General features: G+C 35.5%; 2 protein-coding genes across 2 annotated transcripts; one reads left to right on the top strand and one right to left on the bottom strand.

Moving 5' to 3' along the window:
- Nucleotides 1-226: 226 nt before the first annotated feature.
- On the top strand, nucleotides 227-4,097 carry LOC148959781 (uncharacterized). Its single transcript, XM_089109613.1, has one exon. The coding sequence runs from the start codon at nucleotides 1,997-1,999 to the stop codon at nucleotides 3,458-3,460; it is 1,464 nt and encodes a 487-aa protein (XP_088965739.1). The 5' UTR covers nucleotides 227-1,996; the 3' UTR covers nucleotides 3,461-4,097.
- Nucleotides 4,098-5,362: 1,265 nt separating this feature from the next.
- On the bottom strand, nucleotides 5,363-15,297 carry LOC135694327 (E3 ubiquitin-protein ligase RNF220). Its single transcript, XM_065213011.2, has 16 exons — nucleotides 15,141-15,297; nucleotides 14,391-14,538; nucleotides 13,967-14,099; nucleotides 13,411-13,447; nucleotides 12,300-12,386; nucleotides 11,855-11,894; nucleotides 11,069-11,208; nucleotides 10,040-10,154; nucleotides 9,724-9,817; nucleotides 9,207-9,296; nucleotides 8,403-8,461; nucleotides 7,975-8,029; nucleotides 7,628-7,682; nucleotides 7,223-7,267; nucleotides 6,742-6,816; nucleotides 5,363-5,755 (listed from the first exon to the last, which is right to left on the bottom strand). Exons 2-16 carry the CDS (start codon nucleotides 14,506-14,508, stop codon nucleotides 5,684-5,686), a joined length of 1,215 nt encoding a protein of 404 aa, XP_065069083.2. The 5' UTR covers nucleotides 14,509-14,538; nucleotides 15,141-15,297; the 3' UTR covers nucleotides 5,363-5,683.
- Between the last annotated feature and the right edge of the window lie 53 nt (nucleotides 15,298-15,350).

The raw sequence follows: 15,350 nt of genomic DNA, 5'->3' as shown, positions 1-15,350 counted from the left end.
CTTTTTGGACGCTTTAATTTTTTATGAAAGAGTAAGGCTATAGTTTGAAAAATCGACAAAAATTTTTAAAAACTTTTCCTTCGAAGGAAAAGCTAACTTGCTTTTTTATGATCAGAATAAAGAAGTTTTGCTCTTATCAAGTGTTAATGTCATTTGCTTAAAAAAGTTTTGGCCAAAAAATTAAAGCTTGGAAATAATTGTGAAAAACTTTCTAAATCTTTTTCGTTAAAGAAAAAACTAATTCACATTTTTATTAAAAGATGAAGAAGATTTACTTATTACTCATGACTTACTGTTATTTTTCAGAATGATAATGACTTTTTAAACGGGTCAATATTTGATAAAAAAGTAGGGTTATAGGCTTGGGAAAATCGACAAAAGTTTTTAGATTTTGTTCTGCTTTAAACAAACTAATTAGCTTCTTTATTATCAGAATGAATCAGAATTGAACTTGGTTGAAGATTTAATGCAATTTCTTAGAAGAATAATGACTTTTAAAAAGGGTCAATTTTTGATAAAAAAGTGAGGCTATAGGGTAGGAAAAATTCACAACCATTTTCAAAAGTTTTTTCTTCTTATAACGCTTCTCTGTGATCGAATGAATAAGAGCTGAACTTAGTTGAAGTTTTAATGTAATTCTTTAGAAGAATAATGACTTTTGAAAAGGGTCAATTTTTGATAAAAAAAAGTAAGGTTATAGTGGCTGTGTGCTGTACAGTAGAAAAGCTCAGGGTTTGAAGCAAAAAGAATGTCTTTTTTTAAATTTTATCTTTGTTGTTAAATTGAGAATGGTTGACTAGCATGATTTGATAGGTTGAAACCTGCAATGTTTGTGTGCCTGAGTAAACATGGTACGTATTATCTTTATGGCAATAATAAGCAGACAGGTAGGTTTTAGATTAGATTTCATTCTTACAAACGTTTGGAGTCTGGAATGATAACAGCATGTGGTGAGAGGATTCTTTCCATCGAGTTTGGAAATCGAGTTAGTAACAGTTGAAAAGTGTTCATAATAATTATGACAAGTCGCATGTTAAGGGTGTTAGTCATGTTTTAGCACTTTAATTTGAACTCAATACCCAATGTAACGAGCTCTATTGAAACGAACGTTAGAATTCGGAAAAAAGGTTAGTACCCAACTTGATTTTAACGCAAATGGCCTTAAAAGAAATTATAAGAAGCTGTTGTGGGTACTTCATTTTAGGCCTACTTCAAAGCCACCTCGTAAATTGAAGATTACGAGCTGAAGACTTTATCGATGTAAAAATATGAATGACCGTGATGTTTGAAAAAACATTCCAGAGTTGTTTGAAATACACAACCCTCCTCCCGCCTTCCATATCCAAAGTCCAGTCAACGATATTACCATATCAACGATGGTTGATATAAACGTTTATGCTTTGTAAAAAGGAATTTATTCATCGATGTTGGGACGATACAATTCAAATAAAAATCAATCAAGACCTTCAGATAAGAAAGAACAATTCATTTGGTTAAGATATTAACGCTTAGTGGTTTCTACTTGAAAAGAATGTCCTTTCGTGTACGAAACCTTGAAAGCCACACAATTGGTTGCACACTGTTTATTGTCTCCAAATTTCAACAGGTCAGCCTAATGTAGCTAAGTTGTGAAAATAAGTAAACGCGTCTCGGCTCAGTAGAAAAGTCCAAGATGAGTGCCGTATAAAAGAGCTTGTGCATGTCCAAATAGCCTGTTAGGAATGGTTTAGTCAGGACATTGGTCGCCAGGCAAAACGCTGCAACCAACGTCAGCCTTGAGAACAACACGCTGCAACCAACGTCAGCCTTGAGAACAACACGCTGCAACTAGCGTCAACCTTAAGAACAACAAGCTGCAACCAACGTCAACCTTAAAAACAACAAGTTGCAACCAGCACCAGTCTGAGACTAATAACGCCAAGCTATCTTTCGAATATATCCGGCCAAACAAACGAAGCTGCCATAGAAATTCGTTCTGGCCACTTTCCAATTGGATATGCAATTTAACAACGACGAAGACGAGCTTTTTAATGACATTTCTCCTGAATGGAAAATCAACCGGATAAAATGTCTGAGTATATTTGTCCTGCAGTTATTCGCATTGGAAATCGATCAAAATGTCATCTCTGGGCTGGTACCATCTTACGTCAAGTTTGTCGACTCCACCGCTGATACGCAGACTCAAAGGGTGTTGTTGAGGATTTCATATCTTGTTGCGTTGATTGTTTTTCAAGTCATTTTCGCACGAAACGCTGATCAAACGCGCAAAATCAAACGACTTATTTTGTTGTGCAATGTCTGTTCAATTGTTGGCAATGTGGTTTATTCTGTGCCGAACAGCATTTTGATATTGATGATTGGACGGTTCATTCGCGGCATAGGTTCTGCAGTATATGCAATAGTAATCGGTGAGGTAATACGTTCATACGTCCCGCGCGATCTTTATCGCGCGATTTCAATGTGTGCCATTGGGACAGTAATAGGACGACTGCTTGGACCTGCGATTTCTTCCTTTTTAAGTAATGCAGATTTCAAAATCTTTACATGGCAGATACGACATGAAAATGCATATTCATTAACAACTGCGGCCATGTTCTTTGTTGTTTTCATACTCACGGCAGCAATCGCATCAGACCTGTCCTTAAGCTTTGATCTAAAAGCGAATTATCAAGAAATATTGATCCAGCAACGTGAGTCAAACAAGAAAGCGCGCCTTGATGTAGAATCAGATTTGGGAAGCGATGGGGAGGGTTCGGATTCTCAAGAAAACAAGCGGCTTTTTGGATCTTCCGCGAAAGAAGGCCACGTTGCTTCATCAGAGAATACGTTGAGCATCATCTCCGAAATAGGCCGAAATCCCATAACCCTTGCTACATTATGGGCTTCGTTTGTTTTTGCACACACTAGTGGGCTTTACAAAAGTCAGATCATGGACCTTGCACATAACAAAATTGGTGTAACAAACCACTATGATTCTGTGATCGGAACATTGGGGGTTTTAGCAACCGGAGCAACTTTCCTGGTTGTTGGAAGCCTAGGCGAGAGAGTGGGCGATGTTTCCTGGATATATGGTGGTTACGCGCTGACGATTCTTTGTGGTGCTTGTTGGCTCATCATGGACTATCTAACGACGGATAACAGTGCGCTGTTGTCACTGTTCATTATTTACGTAGCCGCGTTAAGCATAAGCGCATGCGGGCAGATCGCTTTACAAGTACTGGTGGGGAAATTAGTGTCGTCAAATATCCAGTGTTTTACAGAAGCCTTTCGTTTGTTCTTTGTAGTGTTGGGTAGCAACGTTGCCGGTCTGTTTAACCAGCTTGAGTTAAGTATACCGTTGTTAAGTGCGCCGCTCTTGGCAGCCGTAAACGTGGTGACCATTGCGGTGATCAATATGAACTACCAGTATTTAGCGGACCCAAAGCCGCTCGTACAGATATCTTCTAGAAAATATTACTAGATAGCAATTACCGTTCTAGAATCGAAAGATATTTATTGTTCTAGATGTGGCAGCATCCATTCTAGATGTGATCTGCGAGTGATCTTCAATTTTTATGAATGTATCCATAATATTTGAGCTTAGTCGTCTCAAAATAGTTTCTTATGAAATTTATGTAATTCTATTTTCAATCTTTAGCCTCTCAACGCTAAAAGCAGCAATTTGCTTTGCTAGATTATATTTTTACAAAAAATACTTATTCACAGCAAAAATCTATATTAGAAAATAAATTTATACAAACTATTTTGCGGGGAAGTCTTCTTACATTAGGAAAAAACACTTTTACCAGTTTATTGGTTTTTATTTTCGGGGGCCGTAATTTGTTTCCAGAACAACATAACGACGTTCTTATCAATCTCTGGAAACATGAATAGGAAAGTGTTGTGTTTATGCAATTTAAAGGACACCATCTGATTTAATGCGGATTAATTAACAACAAATGAAGGTTATGAAACTTAAGACGTAACGTTTTGATTTGGAATGGAAGTAAATATTTTTCTGATTTTTCTGAACTTTATCTGATTTATAATTGAAAATTCTTGGTTGAAATTTATGTATTGGCAGAAATAAATCAATTTTATTTTTGATATCTCTTAAATGCATGTTATCTCTTTTCCAAATATAAAATCTTTATAGGCTTCAAGAGACTGGATTCTAACCTTAAGGTGGATTTCCACTTCACAGTATGGACGAAAAGTGGAAAACGGTAAATGGTAAACTGTTCGGAAAGTTTACGCCCATCAATTTTCCCATTTTTTAACTTCCTTTCCATTTCCATTCCGTGCAATGAAACATCCCCGAGGAAAGGAAAAGAAGGCATGTTTATGCTAAACAACTTTATGATGCTTTTTCTTTTGAAGGAAGATTGAAAAGTTAACAGAGAAAGAAATGCGAGAAGAGCATAAAAGAGTGATATGAAACACGTTTTAAGAAAAAATCAAAAAGGAAAGTTCCACCCAGGGAACTATGAAATTAAAAGTGTTCCTATGAAAATACAAGAGGGGCCTTCTTGAAAAACGTCTCAAAAAGGATAGCAAAAAGTTGAAAGGGTTCATTATTGGTATTTACAAGGGGGGATCTACAACTCTGCCTGCTTCCAACGATGATAGGTAATGCTATTTCAAGCATTTCAGAATGACTGTGACTCAGTTCGAAGCACAGCTTGTTGATGATGTTATGACGCAATGCCTCGAACATGATTGGTTGGGAGGTAAAAGGGAGTGAATTCCGTGGAAAAAAGTTGTCTTGATTTCAACTTTCAAAAATGTAAAAACGGTACGGTAAGCGTACCGTTTTTGGATGTCAAAAAATATATCGTTTTCCGTCCATACCGCAAAGAGGAAATCCACCTTTAGGCCTTTGGTCGTCACCATTTGGAGAAAGACAGCAGACATACAACTAAAGCTGATTTGGTGCTTTTGGTTACTAGCGTATATTGGTCTTATTCTGGCTACAGAACATACTCCAACCGCACCATACAAAACATATTCCCACCTAAGCGAACCGTACAAAACATACACCCATCGAATCATATAAAAATACTTCCATCGAGCCAAATTGTTTCAAAAGCCTGTTGAAACAATGATAAAATATAAGAATGTTTTCTCTGATACTGAGACTTTATTGAGCTTCTGTCGACAATTCCCCTTTTTACCATACCAAATCAAGCCGAATAAGGAAAGAGCTATGTAACAAATGTGCCAAGTTTGTCTGAAATTCTATCCTAGGTATCCTAGGTATCTATAAGAGGTCATGAATTTCTCGAAATGGGAAGAAACGTGCTTTTGACAGACAATTTTTCTCAAGTAGAAACAGCTGTGTATTTTACGGAAAGAATTCTGACTCAAATATGTATCAGCGAAGTCAAGAAATTTTCAATAAAACCTTACTCTGCTTGAACAGACACACGGACATTTTCCTTAACATTACATTGCAGAATATACAAAACACAAAATTCGTTAAATGATTCATTATCAAGAACCAGAATAAAAAAGGTAGTTCGTGAATGTTTCGCTATAACGGAATAGCTAAGACGGCATTAATAAGAAACATATTGTCCATCCCACCATTGCCTTTATTCTCGTGCACAGATTCGCACGCCGCATACCCGCAGATTCCACATCACGCGTGTGTACCCGCAGACGAAAGTCTGGTTTGATCTGAGATAGTTTTGCATATAGGTTCCTATATGTAAATCTTCCGTAAATCCGAAGGCGATGTAATTGTGCTGCACTGCGGACACAGCTTCTTGGCGCCCTAATTAAAAACACGAATAAAGTGAAGATAAAGGGTTACATAAGTTGATTTTAAGCCGCAGATTGTATTAGAGAAAGTAGCAAGATCTTAACTGCCTCCTTTCGAAGCATTTGGAATATTGAATATCCAAAATCAGGAAGCTACTAACACGGGGGAGAGAGAGAGGGGGGGGGGGTGCTTTTATATATTTTTAGGCTTGGGGAACTCAGTTCCTTTTTTGGGTCAGTCAATTGTACAAATACTTTTCGGGTTAATGAATTCTGAATCATTTTTGTTTTAGGTCTCGAATATGAGACTTTTATAAAAAAGTAGAGAAAATTGCAAACGTACTGGTGCTAGGAATCATTTTTGGGTTAAGGGTTTGTACCCCAGACTGAGTATCCCTATCCTAAAAATATATGAGCAGCCCTCCCCTTTATGGTCGCGAACAAATTTTACTATCATGACAACTCTTCAGCTCTATCTTATAATTTTATGTAGAAATGTTGTTTATTAAGAAAGCCATCCTATGCTGTCAATCTTCCAGAGAATAGAGCTTCGGCTTTATCTCATACGAAAAACAGATTGACACTGCCTTTAGAATTTAGGCCGTCCACTATCATGTATTAAATTCAGTTTGTGCGTGCATTACTGCAAAAAGATATTGTTCCTCTACTCCGTCCCTCAATTTAATTTCTTTCGAACTAAATTCTAAATTGATTTCTTTTTTTCCAAATATATTTCAAGATTCCACGGTAAACAAGAAATATATCATATTTGTCATATTTGAGTACTTTTAGCTAGACGTTTCACATAGTCAGACATAAACTAGCCCTTTAAGACAAGGTTGTACAGTTGTAAAATCTTCTACAATATTGCAAAAAGTATTCGACGATATTGCTTGAGAAGCATGGAACTACGTCAAGCATGCTTCAGTAGCTATATTGAGCGAATGGCAATGTCAAATGTTTGAAACATCGATGAATGAAAAAATGCAAACGACATACTAAGGTTCGTAGCCAGCACTCTTCGCAGTACACATGCCAACAAATCACGGAAACGAGAGGGGTATTAAACCCTTCCTGTGTAAAAATTTAAACGAGTGAAACGTTTAACCGGAGAATTCCAAAGGTCAGTTGAAAATCGAGCATGGTAATACTCTGAAATACAGGGCTAAAGTTTTCAACTGACTCCCGTCATATTGTTGTGAAAATAACAAGCTCTAAAGCCAACATTGTTAACCTTTTCTCCTAAAGCAACTCTAAATCAAACTGACTACTTTCTAAATCGGGGGGCATATCCAGTCCTTATGCAATCGATTATGTTAAAGTATGCAAATATATTCAAATAATTGTAACTTTCTTCAACAATTACCTTTTTAGGGTATACCAAGCATTTTCGGCAAGGATTTTGGTTATTAAAGAATTAAATTTTCATTTATAAAACAAAATTCTTGCGTCTTTCAAATATTGAATGTTCAATTCTTACCATGCATATGAGACATTTCAGTTTCTCCTTTTGCAACTCATCGTTCTTAACAGAAAACATATAAAATTAGTGGATGGCTCAGTAGTTAAGATGGCGGACTACAGATCTTAGGGTCTGGGCTCGAGATTTTGCAATGACCAAACCTCTCTTAGGGTGAGGAGAGCCTCCATCTCACTGTAATTTCAGCCATAGACATCGCAAGATGTGTCCACTTTGAGAGGACTAGGACACTGTTCGATTGGCACAGCTCGAGCTACCTTCAGATGGATGGCAACAAATACAAAATGTTACACTTAAACTTGTTTTAATGGAATAAAAAATTATCAACTTCGCCAGACTTATTTATTGTATTTTGTGACAGAATTGGGTATAAAAATACTGTAAAATCATTAAGTTGACACATACCAAAGCTATGATCCTTGACTTCAGTGAAGAGATGGCATTTGAAGGACTTTCATTGCTAAAATTGAGAGATAAAGAGTTTACCAACAATGCTAAACAAATTCATACAAACATAAAACCAGTTTATATTCCTTGGTATTACCCATTACATACTGCTTTTAAATGATTTTTCTTTCCTTCTCATAGCCGATAAAACGAAATAATGGTCAATATAACACGACGTAAGTCGACATTACGGTAACAGGAAATTAGAAACTGGCGTCGGCGAAGGCTTTGGTAGATAAAAGCGACGGCTGGATTTTCCAGCTTCATTTACACTAGGTCATACATGAAATAATGAATAAACTTACAGATTGCTATCCACAGTCAGGTTTTCAAAATTTTCACATTCGCTGATACAGCTTGCTGAAAAAGAGTAGAATAGGTGGATATATTTATATATGTAAATAATCAAGAGTTTTTTCAATTTTTACTCATATAAATATCCCTACTCATCATTAATTGTTCAGGGCCTTTCAAATATTTCAAACACATTGAGTTGTTACCGTCGAATAAACCTTATTTGTGGGTTACCACATTCTTTGAAATACTACAGGAGAATTGAAAAATCAGTTTCCTTAAGCATCAATAGATCAATTCTCTTAACGAAAATTGTTATCACAAACAATATTTAAATAACTAATGCTGGGCCCCAAATTAAAAAAATCTAAGGACTGTTAATTGAAAGAATATTGCAAATGGTCTCGATGCTACGATATTTGAGAACATGCTGGCATACCTTCTCCATTGGACCATCGAGATCTTATCGACGCATCTGGACTGCTAGCTTTCGCATCACTAGAAAAAACATAGGCCTAAAATGCAGCTAAGAAGTTGAAGTTAATATGAAAATTTTTGTCTTAAGTAAAAAAATCACTTATTTTGTAAAAATCACTCAGTATTTCAATCTGTCTGTTTTATCGACAAAAACCGTCGACGAATATTATAAAATTCAAATAATATGAATAAACAATATAAGTGTCTTTGAAGTCAATACTAAAAATTCATAAAACAATGAGCCCTACGTTTCTTAAAACCCCCACCCTTTTTTAGAATTTGGCCTTGGCCACGATCCCCGCCTACTCTCGCCCTCAGGGTAGGGAATACAGTTGTCAATAGGAAAATAGCAAGTATGATAAATGATCAAATTTCCACTGTGATCACTTAAATAAAATAAAGCAGTAGCATAGTGAGGCCAATTAACAATAAACAACAGCTGACAAACTGCCTCCTTTTTCTATAAGGAAATCTACATAACTGTAAGCAACTTGTTCACATTACAGTTTAAGAAGGCAGAATCAGCTAGGTCCCCGTCAAGTTAACAGCTTTTTGGTTGAAAACGGATCATTGTGAATGGACAGCGTTTTCAACAACGAAAATGTAGAGAAACTAATATGGAGCAGAATGAATGTAGCCTAGACGTCTGTTAACACAACTTCAACAAAGCACTTTTTTGCGTTATTCCACAAGTGAATTTTTGTCAAAAATTAAACAGACTAACTGTGAAACAGCCTTTAATATATAAAATAGGAGTGACTCATACTTTGTGGTTATTGCTGCTCTGATGCGATCCAATGCTTCGTTCTCCTCGGGTATTTCTGAACTGCACGGGATCACATCGTTTTCTGTATATCTTGGAAAGTTAAGGATGACGCTCCTTATTAATCGTCAGTACTGTTGTCCAGTCTTACGCGCCAAGAGCTTTTAAAAAAGATGAGACTTACGGATGCAATCTCTCGGCGCAAAGAGAAGACTTTTTCGGAAGGAGGGTAATTTTTCAAAGTGATGTCAAGCAGTTATCTGAACAAAGAGGACCAGACTGTAAGAAATTTCCGATAAAAAATAAATTATGGATATTTTGAGTTTAACAAGGTCGCCAGCAACTGAGAAAGGTCTTAAAAGCTGCATTTTCTTTAGGAGTCGGTAATGTAGACTACTGGGATGTGTAGAATTGAGCAGAGCAGATGCATTAATGAGCTTGAGTTCGTCATCTTTTCAAGTAGTTGTTCAAACTATTTTTGCAAGTATTGCAATAACTTAATCAAATTATGAAATGATACTGTGCCTCTCCGAATGCAGTCTGGCCGTCACTTTCAATATCAAGCTCTTCATCCTCATTTGTCGTTTCCAGTTTTATTGGCTCACCATCACAGGCTGCAAAATAAATTACAGGCAGACTTGGAAAATTTTCCCAATGCATTAAAGCCAAACCACAAATTAACATGAGAACAAAAGATACATATATATATTGTAATCGTAAAAGGTTCTGTTATTAAACATACAGTGCCATTTTGCATAAAAAATAGGCCACTATGACGAACGCCCTCAGGCTTTCCATGGCCTAGAATATGAAACAAAAACTGTTCATTGCATTACCGTAGACACCTGGCTCGAGTAGGCTTGTAGCCCTAATTCTTGTTTGTCCAGCCCAAGTGTATTCATCCAAGGATTCGCTGCCACTTTCTTCATCTGATTCAAGATCACCCTCTTTCTAAGATATCAATAAAAACCCGATAAAATTTAAGCCACTTATGGTACATATCATCGTTTGTTGATTTATATATTTTATAGACTTACGACAATTAACAATGCTTTTAAAGCTACATAGCATATACGAAAACTACTTGTATTCCTCCTCCTGCCTTCCCTTTTTTCCCTTGTTAGGGCTTAGCTATAGGATTCTGGTCGCCTGGGTGAAGGTCTAAACCATCTAGTTCAGGGGACTTTCAAGTTATTCTAGACATAAGCCCTAGGTGCAAGATATGTTAAAAAAAGAAAACGCAAATCTCAAGCTAGTTTGAATCATAATAAGCACGCTTAACATAAAATACTAAACCTATTCAGGAATATAATCCAGCACTGACATAAAGTCACAATTTTTTCATGACCTAGCACAGACATATGGTCACAGTTGCCGAACGATCGCATTAAGTGTGAAAATCGGAGCAGCAGCTAAGAACTGTCCTGTTCTATATACCAAATAGCGTAGTCAGAAACTTCAACAAGTGAGCTAACTGAATATGCCTATTATAAACTGTTGGATAAAATGGCATTCTTTGGATAACTTGGAATACTTAAGGATTTCCTTGAAACTTTCAAAGAGTAATGTTTGAAATTATTGGAGTTGATAGTAGTTTGATTAAAGATCAAACTTTCTAATGCGTTGTACTCTATTTGTTGGGTAACCAAATGCTGTCTAAGAAAACTGGCCAAATGAACACACTAGGTACCTGAAACAGTTGTACGTCGTTCACATAGCTGTCTTTTTTTAAAACAATGGAGCAACATCATATAGTCTTGCGTCCACTCTCTCCTTCACAGCAACATACAGTGCTCCTGCTTACACAACTTAACTTATGCAGGTATAAGACGCAAGAATACCTAAGTAAGAAGACTTATGGTTACCTTTTTCAAGCAAAGCTGGACATGGCTCACAAGCTCCTCCTCATTTCCTGCAATTGGTGCATCGCAAATTGCACATTTAGTGAGATGATATGCTGACGGATCATCAGATGGGGAAGACCATTTTCCAAGCAATATTTTTGCTGCAAATGTAAATCAGAAAAAATTGACAATTGAGAAAAAAATTTTCCAAGAAAGGGAAGAGAAGAAGTGAATAATATGTATGTGGGGTAGTTCATAAAACATAACTGAGGGATTTACTATTTCTTTACAAACGATTACTTCTCTTGTCTTAAAAGAGTGATGTTTTTTCTCTGTCCTATTGCCCTTTCCACAGTGCTATGACGGGCTCAATGGCTACGTAAATTAGGATGTTTTTCTTCGTCAAACAGCACAACTAAATACATTAATATTCTAAATTAGAACAAGTTAAGGCAATTTTCAAACATTCTAAATACATTTACATTTTCGTTTCAACCAGTTTCCACATATATTGATTATTATCAATGCAAGAAAAGCAAATTCTATGATATTTTATGAACGGATCTTTTGACTGATAGAACATTTTGGAACTTTACTTCTTATCAAGGTTCATAGCATCAAAATTGAGTGAATGTTCCTGTACACATTTTTTTGCATTTTAATGAAATCATCTCAAATATCACAATTATTACGTCAATGATACAAAAAAGGGAGCATGGTTTGCTGATTTTGAGTAACTATGGTTGACATTGGCCAGTTGAATGTTTGGTACAAAATTTAAGCCAGATTTTTATAGCCTGAACATACCATATCGCATCCTTCTGCTACACTTAACATCTGAGAATTCCTACAAAAAACAATAAATCGCTTAATATGTATAAAATATGTATGAAAACTTCTGAAGCAACTCATTAAATATCCTCCCCTTTTGTCTATAAGAACCATAAACTCAAACTAAGGCCTTGCCAAATTGTCAGTTTAAATAATAAAATTTTGTTAATTTATCAAATAAAAATTTCATTTCAGGCATTCACATAGCATTAAGCAAGTGATGTTTAAATTATTTTTGGATAAAAATCTTGAGGTAGAGCCTCGAATGTCAGCTGGTAGCTAAGGGTTTTGCCCCGATATATGAAATAAGGAATATCTGGTCTTCCTTCACACCTCTGATTTTAGGCACCAACAAAATACAAGTTATTGGTTCCCAGCTGGTTTTGATAAATAAGATTGCGCTAATCACTATCCCCTTTACCTTTAATCTCTTTTCTGTATTTTTCTTATGTTTTTCTTCCTCTTCATCTTCCTCGTTATCTGCAGAGGCTGATCCTTGCTTTTTGGACTAGAAATTATTAAATACAATTATGTAAAAGTTGTAAAAATTTAGTTTAAAAATGCTTTGATTGCAGGGTTCAAATAACTTCTTTGACAAAAAATTATAAATAATCTCAGGATGCTACCAAATTCTTGTTCTCCAAAGCAATGATGCTAAGAAAATGAGGGAGATAAGCTTTAAAAAGCAGAAGGAAAATAAAAATGTTTGGACAACAAAGCTGTTCACATTTTAGTGGTTTTCTTTTTCTTACCAGAAATATGATGTCAGAAATATATGATGTTTATTGGAAATAAAAAAAGATGTAAAAACATTTGATATATTTTGAATTTGTTCTGTATCTTGTTAAGTGATAAATGCTATAATCTCTGATAAGGACGTTGAAAACATGTCAAAGTTGGAAAGGCACAAGTAGGGTTGGTTGGACACTTTATCTCAGAAAAAGGAGCACTGGCCCAAAATCCTCAACGAGGTAAATTCTTTTGAAAAAGGCATTCTCCAAAAAAATTTAGGGAATGTGTCTGTGCCTCCTCTATTTCCTCACTTAAGCTCCTTGTCTCTCAATTATATTTTAAGAAGCATTAAATAGTGTTTTTGTCACTTAACTGAACTAAATCAAGGGCAAAAACAAAAGGGGTGTATAAAGAGCAGGGACTTTAAGAAGAGAATCTTTGAACCAGCATTTGTCTGAAGGACTGTTATAGGTTTTTTCAAACTTTTGCATCATTTTCACATGTGGAGATAAAGTCAATGTCATTGCTTTCACACCACCTAATTTATTCTGTGGTAGGAGCATTTGTGGTGCTAATGGGAATTTGCCTGCCGTGCTACATTGGGGAGCCAAAACCATACATATTGCAAAATCTGTATTTTCAATGAAGGTATGTGCAGCTTTTCTTGATAGATCCTTTGTTGAAAATCACATAACAACATCATCAAACAGTCTAAAACATCATCAAGCTATCTATCTGGAAAGGGTGATTTTCTTTTTGGGCCCTTTTGAGCTCTAGAGATTATAATTTAAGAGTTTTACCTTTTTTGATTGTTGCCTTTTATGCCACTTCATTGAGCTAAAATCAAAAGTCGCGTATTTTTAAAAACTGGCTGATCATTAGGACCTATTTTCACTGACCCAGCAATTAAATGATTAAATGGTTAAATAAAATAAAAAATAAAAAATTAAATGGACAAAGAGTTATCAAATTCAGTTTCCCAGTTCTGCTACAACACTGAAAATGCATTAACCAGTGACACCTCTCTCTCTAAAGCCTATTAGATCAGCTTTAAATCGTCTTACCCTTCAATTAGCATCTTCAACCTGAGTTTCTTGGCAGTATTTATCAATATAGGCTTTAGAGAGTGAAACCAAAACATACCTTAGTTACATCACCATAAAAGATGTCTATTTAGCGATTATTTTCTTTGACAAAAACATATGATATGATAGATGAAAAACTGACAAATGCTTATTTTCTGTAAAAAACTTGCCATTGATTATTTAAAAATATGCACAAGAAGGTAGTTTCTAGCATTCACAACATAATGTTTCTCAAATATCTACTCTAATTAAATTCCAAATAAGAACATACGTTTTGGATGATGGATCACTTAGCTCATCCAGACTGCTTAGTTCTTTCTCATAGTGCTCTTTCATCTCACCAAATCTCAAAGTCAAACCACACACTGGACACACAACATTTTGTGACGCAGTCTTCCTTTTCCCTACAAAAAGATAAACACCTTCAAAATCACAGGATTAGTTTCAGTGTTATAACTTGTCTTATTCACTAAAGCCTAATCTTGAATAAAATAAATATATTGCATATGGAGAGACTTCCAGCATTTTGCATTTTCAAGCAACAAAAAAGGCATTTAGCTGTTGCCTGTGACATATGGGATACCTTGTCCTTCCAGAACAAGGTGTGGTGGGTTATGGAGTTCAGTTTACTTATGCATACATCAATTTAGGAAATGAGGAATTTACAATAACAACAATGTTAACAATATATTTACTTTTCCCATTTTTTGAAATCAAATCATTTTTTGAGGTTGATGGTGATACTGGGCATACTTCTGATGCATCTTTCAGTTCTTTGAGTTGTTCTTCAGTTCCATCAATATTGGCTTCCATGATTTGTTACATCCATTTTCCTTTCTTGTTCTGTTTTAAATGTTTATAAAATATAAGAATGACAATTTCAAAGAACCCAGGGCTTTTATCATTCAATATTGATATAATGTATTAGCATAGGCTGGAGGAAATCTGACTTGATTTAATAACATAGTTTGTAATAATGGACTAAAAAGGCTCAAGCTATATAAAGCAATAGAGGATAAATATGAAATCATTCCAACTGTATCAAATTCAACCAAATTGTAAAGCACTTTCCATGCAAATTTTCATGCACAATTCTTATGCCAAAAAATATAATATGCCCAAATTTTCAATTGCTTTTTTCCTGATGGAGTGCCTAAATTTCCGGAAAGATTTTTAGTATATCAATGTTGCTGTGTTGAGTTTTGCACCAAAACCCTACAGTTAAATATGGATATATCTCTTTTCAAAGCACCTACCATGCATCAGTATTTGATTAAGAGAGGAGGGAGAGGATGGCAGGGGTAGAATGTGTAGCGGCAGATCACTGTTTCTGTGCAAACTGTACTGAACTTCTGTTATACACAGAAAGTACACACAAAATTTCCCCCGCCTGCTTCTTAGGAAAATTGAATTTAAACTCAAAAGAACTATTTCAATCAACTCACAGAAGTTTAGGCAGCTTGTTCGATTAGTATATGTTCTCTTAGTCATTGTGATCGAAGTAAACCAATGCGATTCAGTTTTTGATTTTGTGTAAAGTGTAATCGCTTTTGTAGGCTTCCGCTTGCGAACACAAATACAAGTGGAACAGCAACAACCATAAAATTATACAAAACGCTTATCCCCCTGTTAAATACAGCAGTAGTCTTGTAAAA

This window comes from Rhopilema esculentum, chromosome 8 (assembly GCF_057945365.1).
Source record: "Rhopilema esculentum isolate cy_ngs chromosome 8, ASM5794536v1, whole genome shotgun sequence".
NCBI lineage: Eukaryota > Metazoa > Cnidaria > Scyphozoa > Rhizostomeae > Rhizostomatidae > Rhopilema > Rhopilema esculentum.
Note: the sequence above shows the minus strand (reverse complement) of the source record. Positions and strands in the feature narration are given on the sequence as shown.

Excerpts from the sequence above, each read along its gene's own strand:
- LOC135694327 (XM_065213011.2), bottom strand. The coding sequence starts at position 14,508 with ATGGAAGCCAATATTGATGGAACTGAAGAACAACTCAAAGAACTGAAA. Across the intron at positions 11,209-11,854 it reads TAGCAGAAGGATGCGATATG|CAAAAATATTGCTTGGAAAA; the intron begins GTATGTTCAGGC and ends TTACATTTGCAG. Across the intron at positions 7,268-7,627 it reads AGTCAAGGATCATAGCTTTG|AACGATGAGTTGCAAAAGGA; the intron begins GTATGTGTCAAC and ends TTTTCTGTTAAG.
- LOC148959781 (XM_089109613.1), top strand. The coding sequence starts at position 1,997 with ATGCAATTTAACAACGACGAAGACGAGCTTTTTAATGACATTTCTCCT.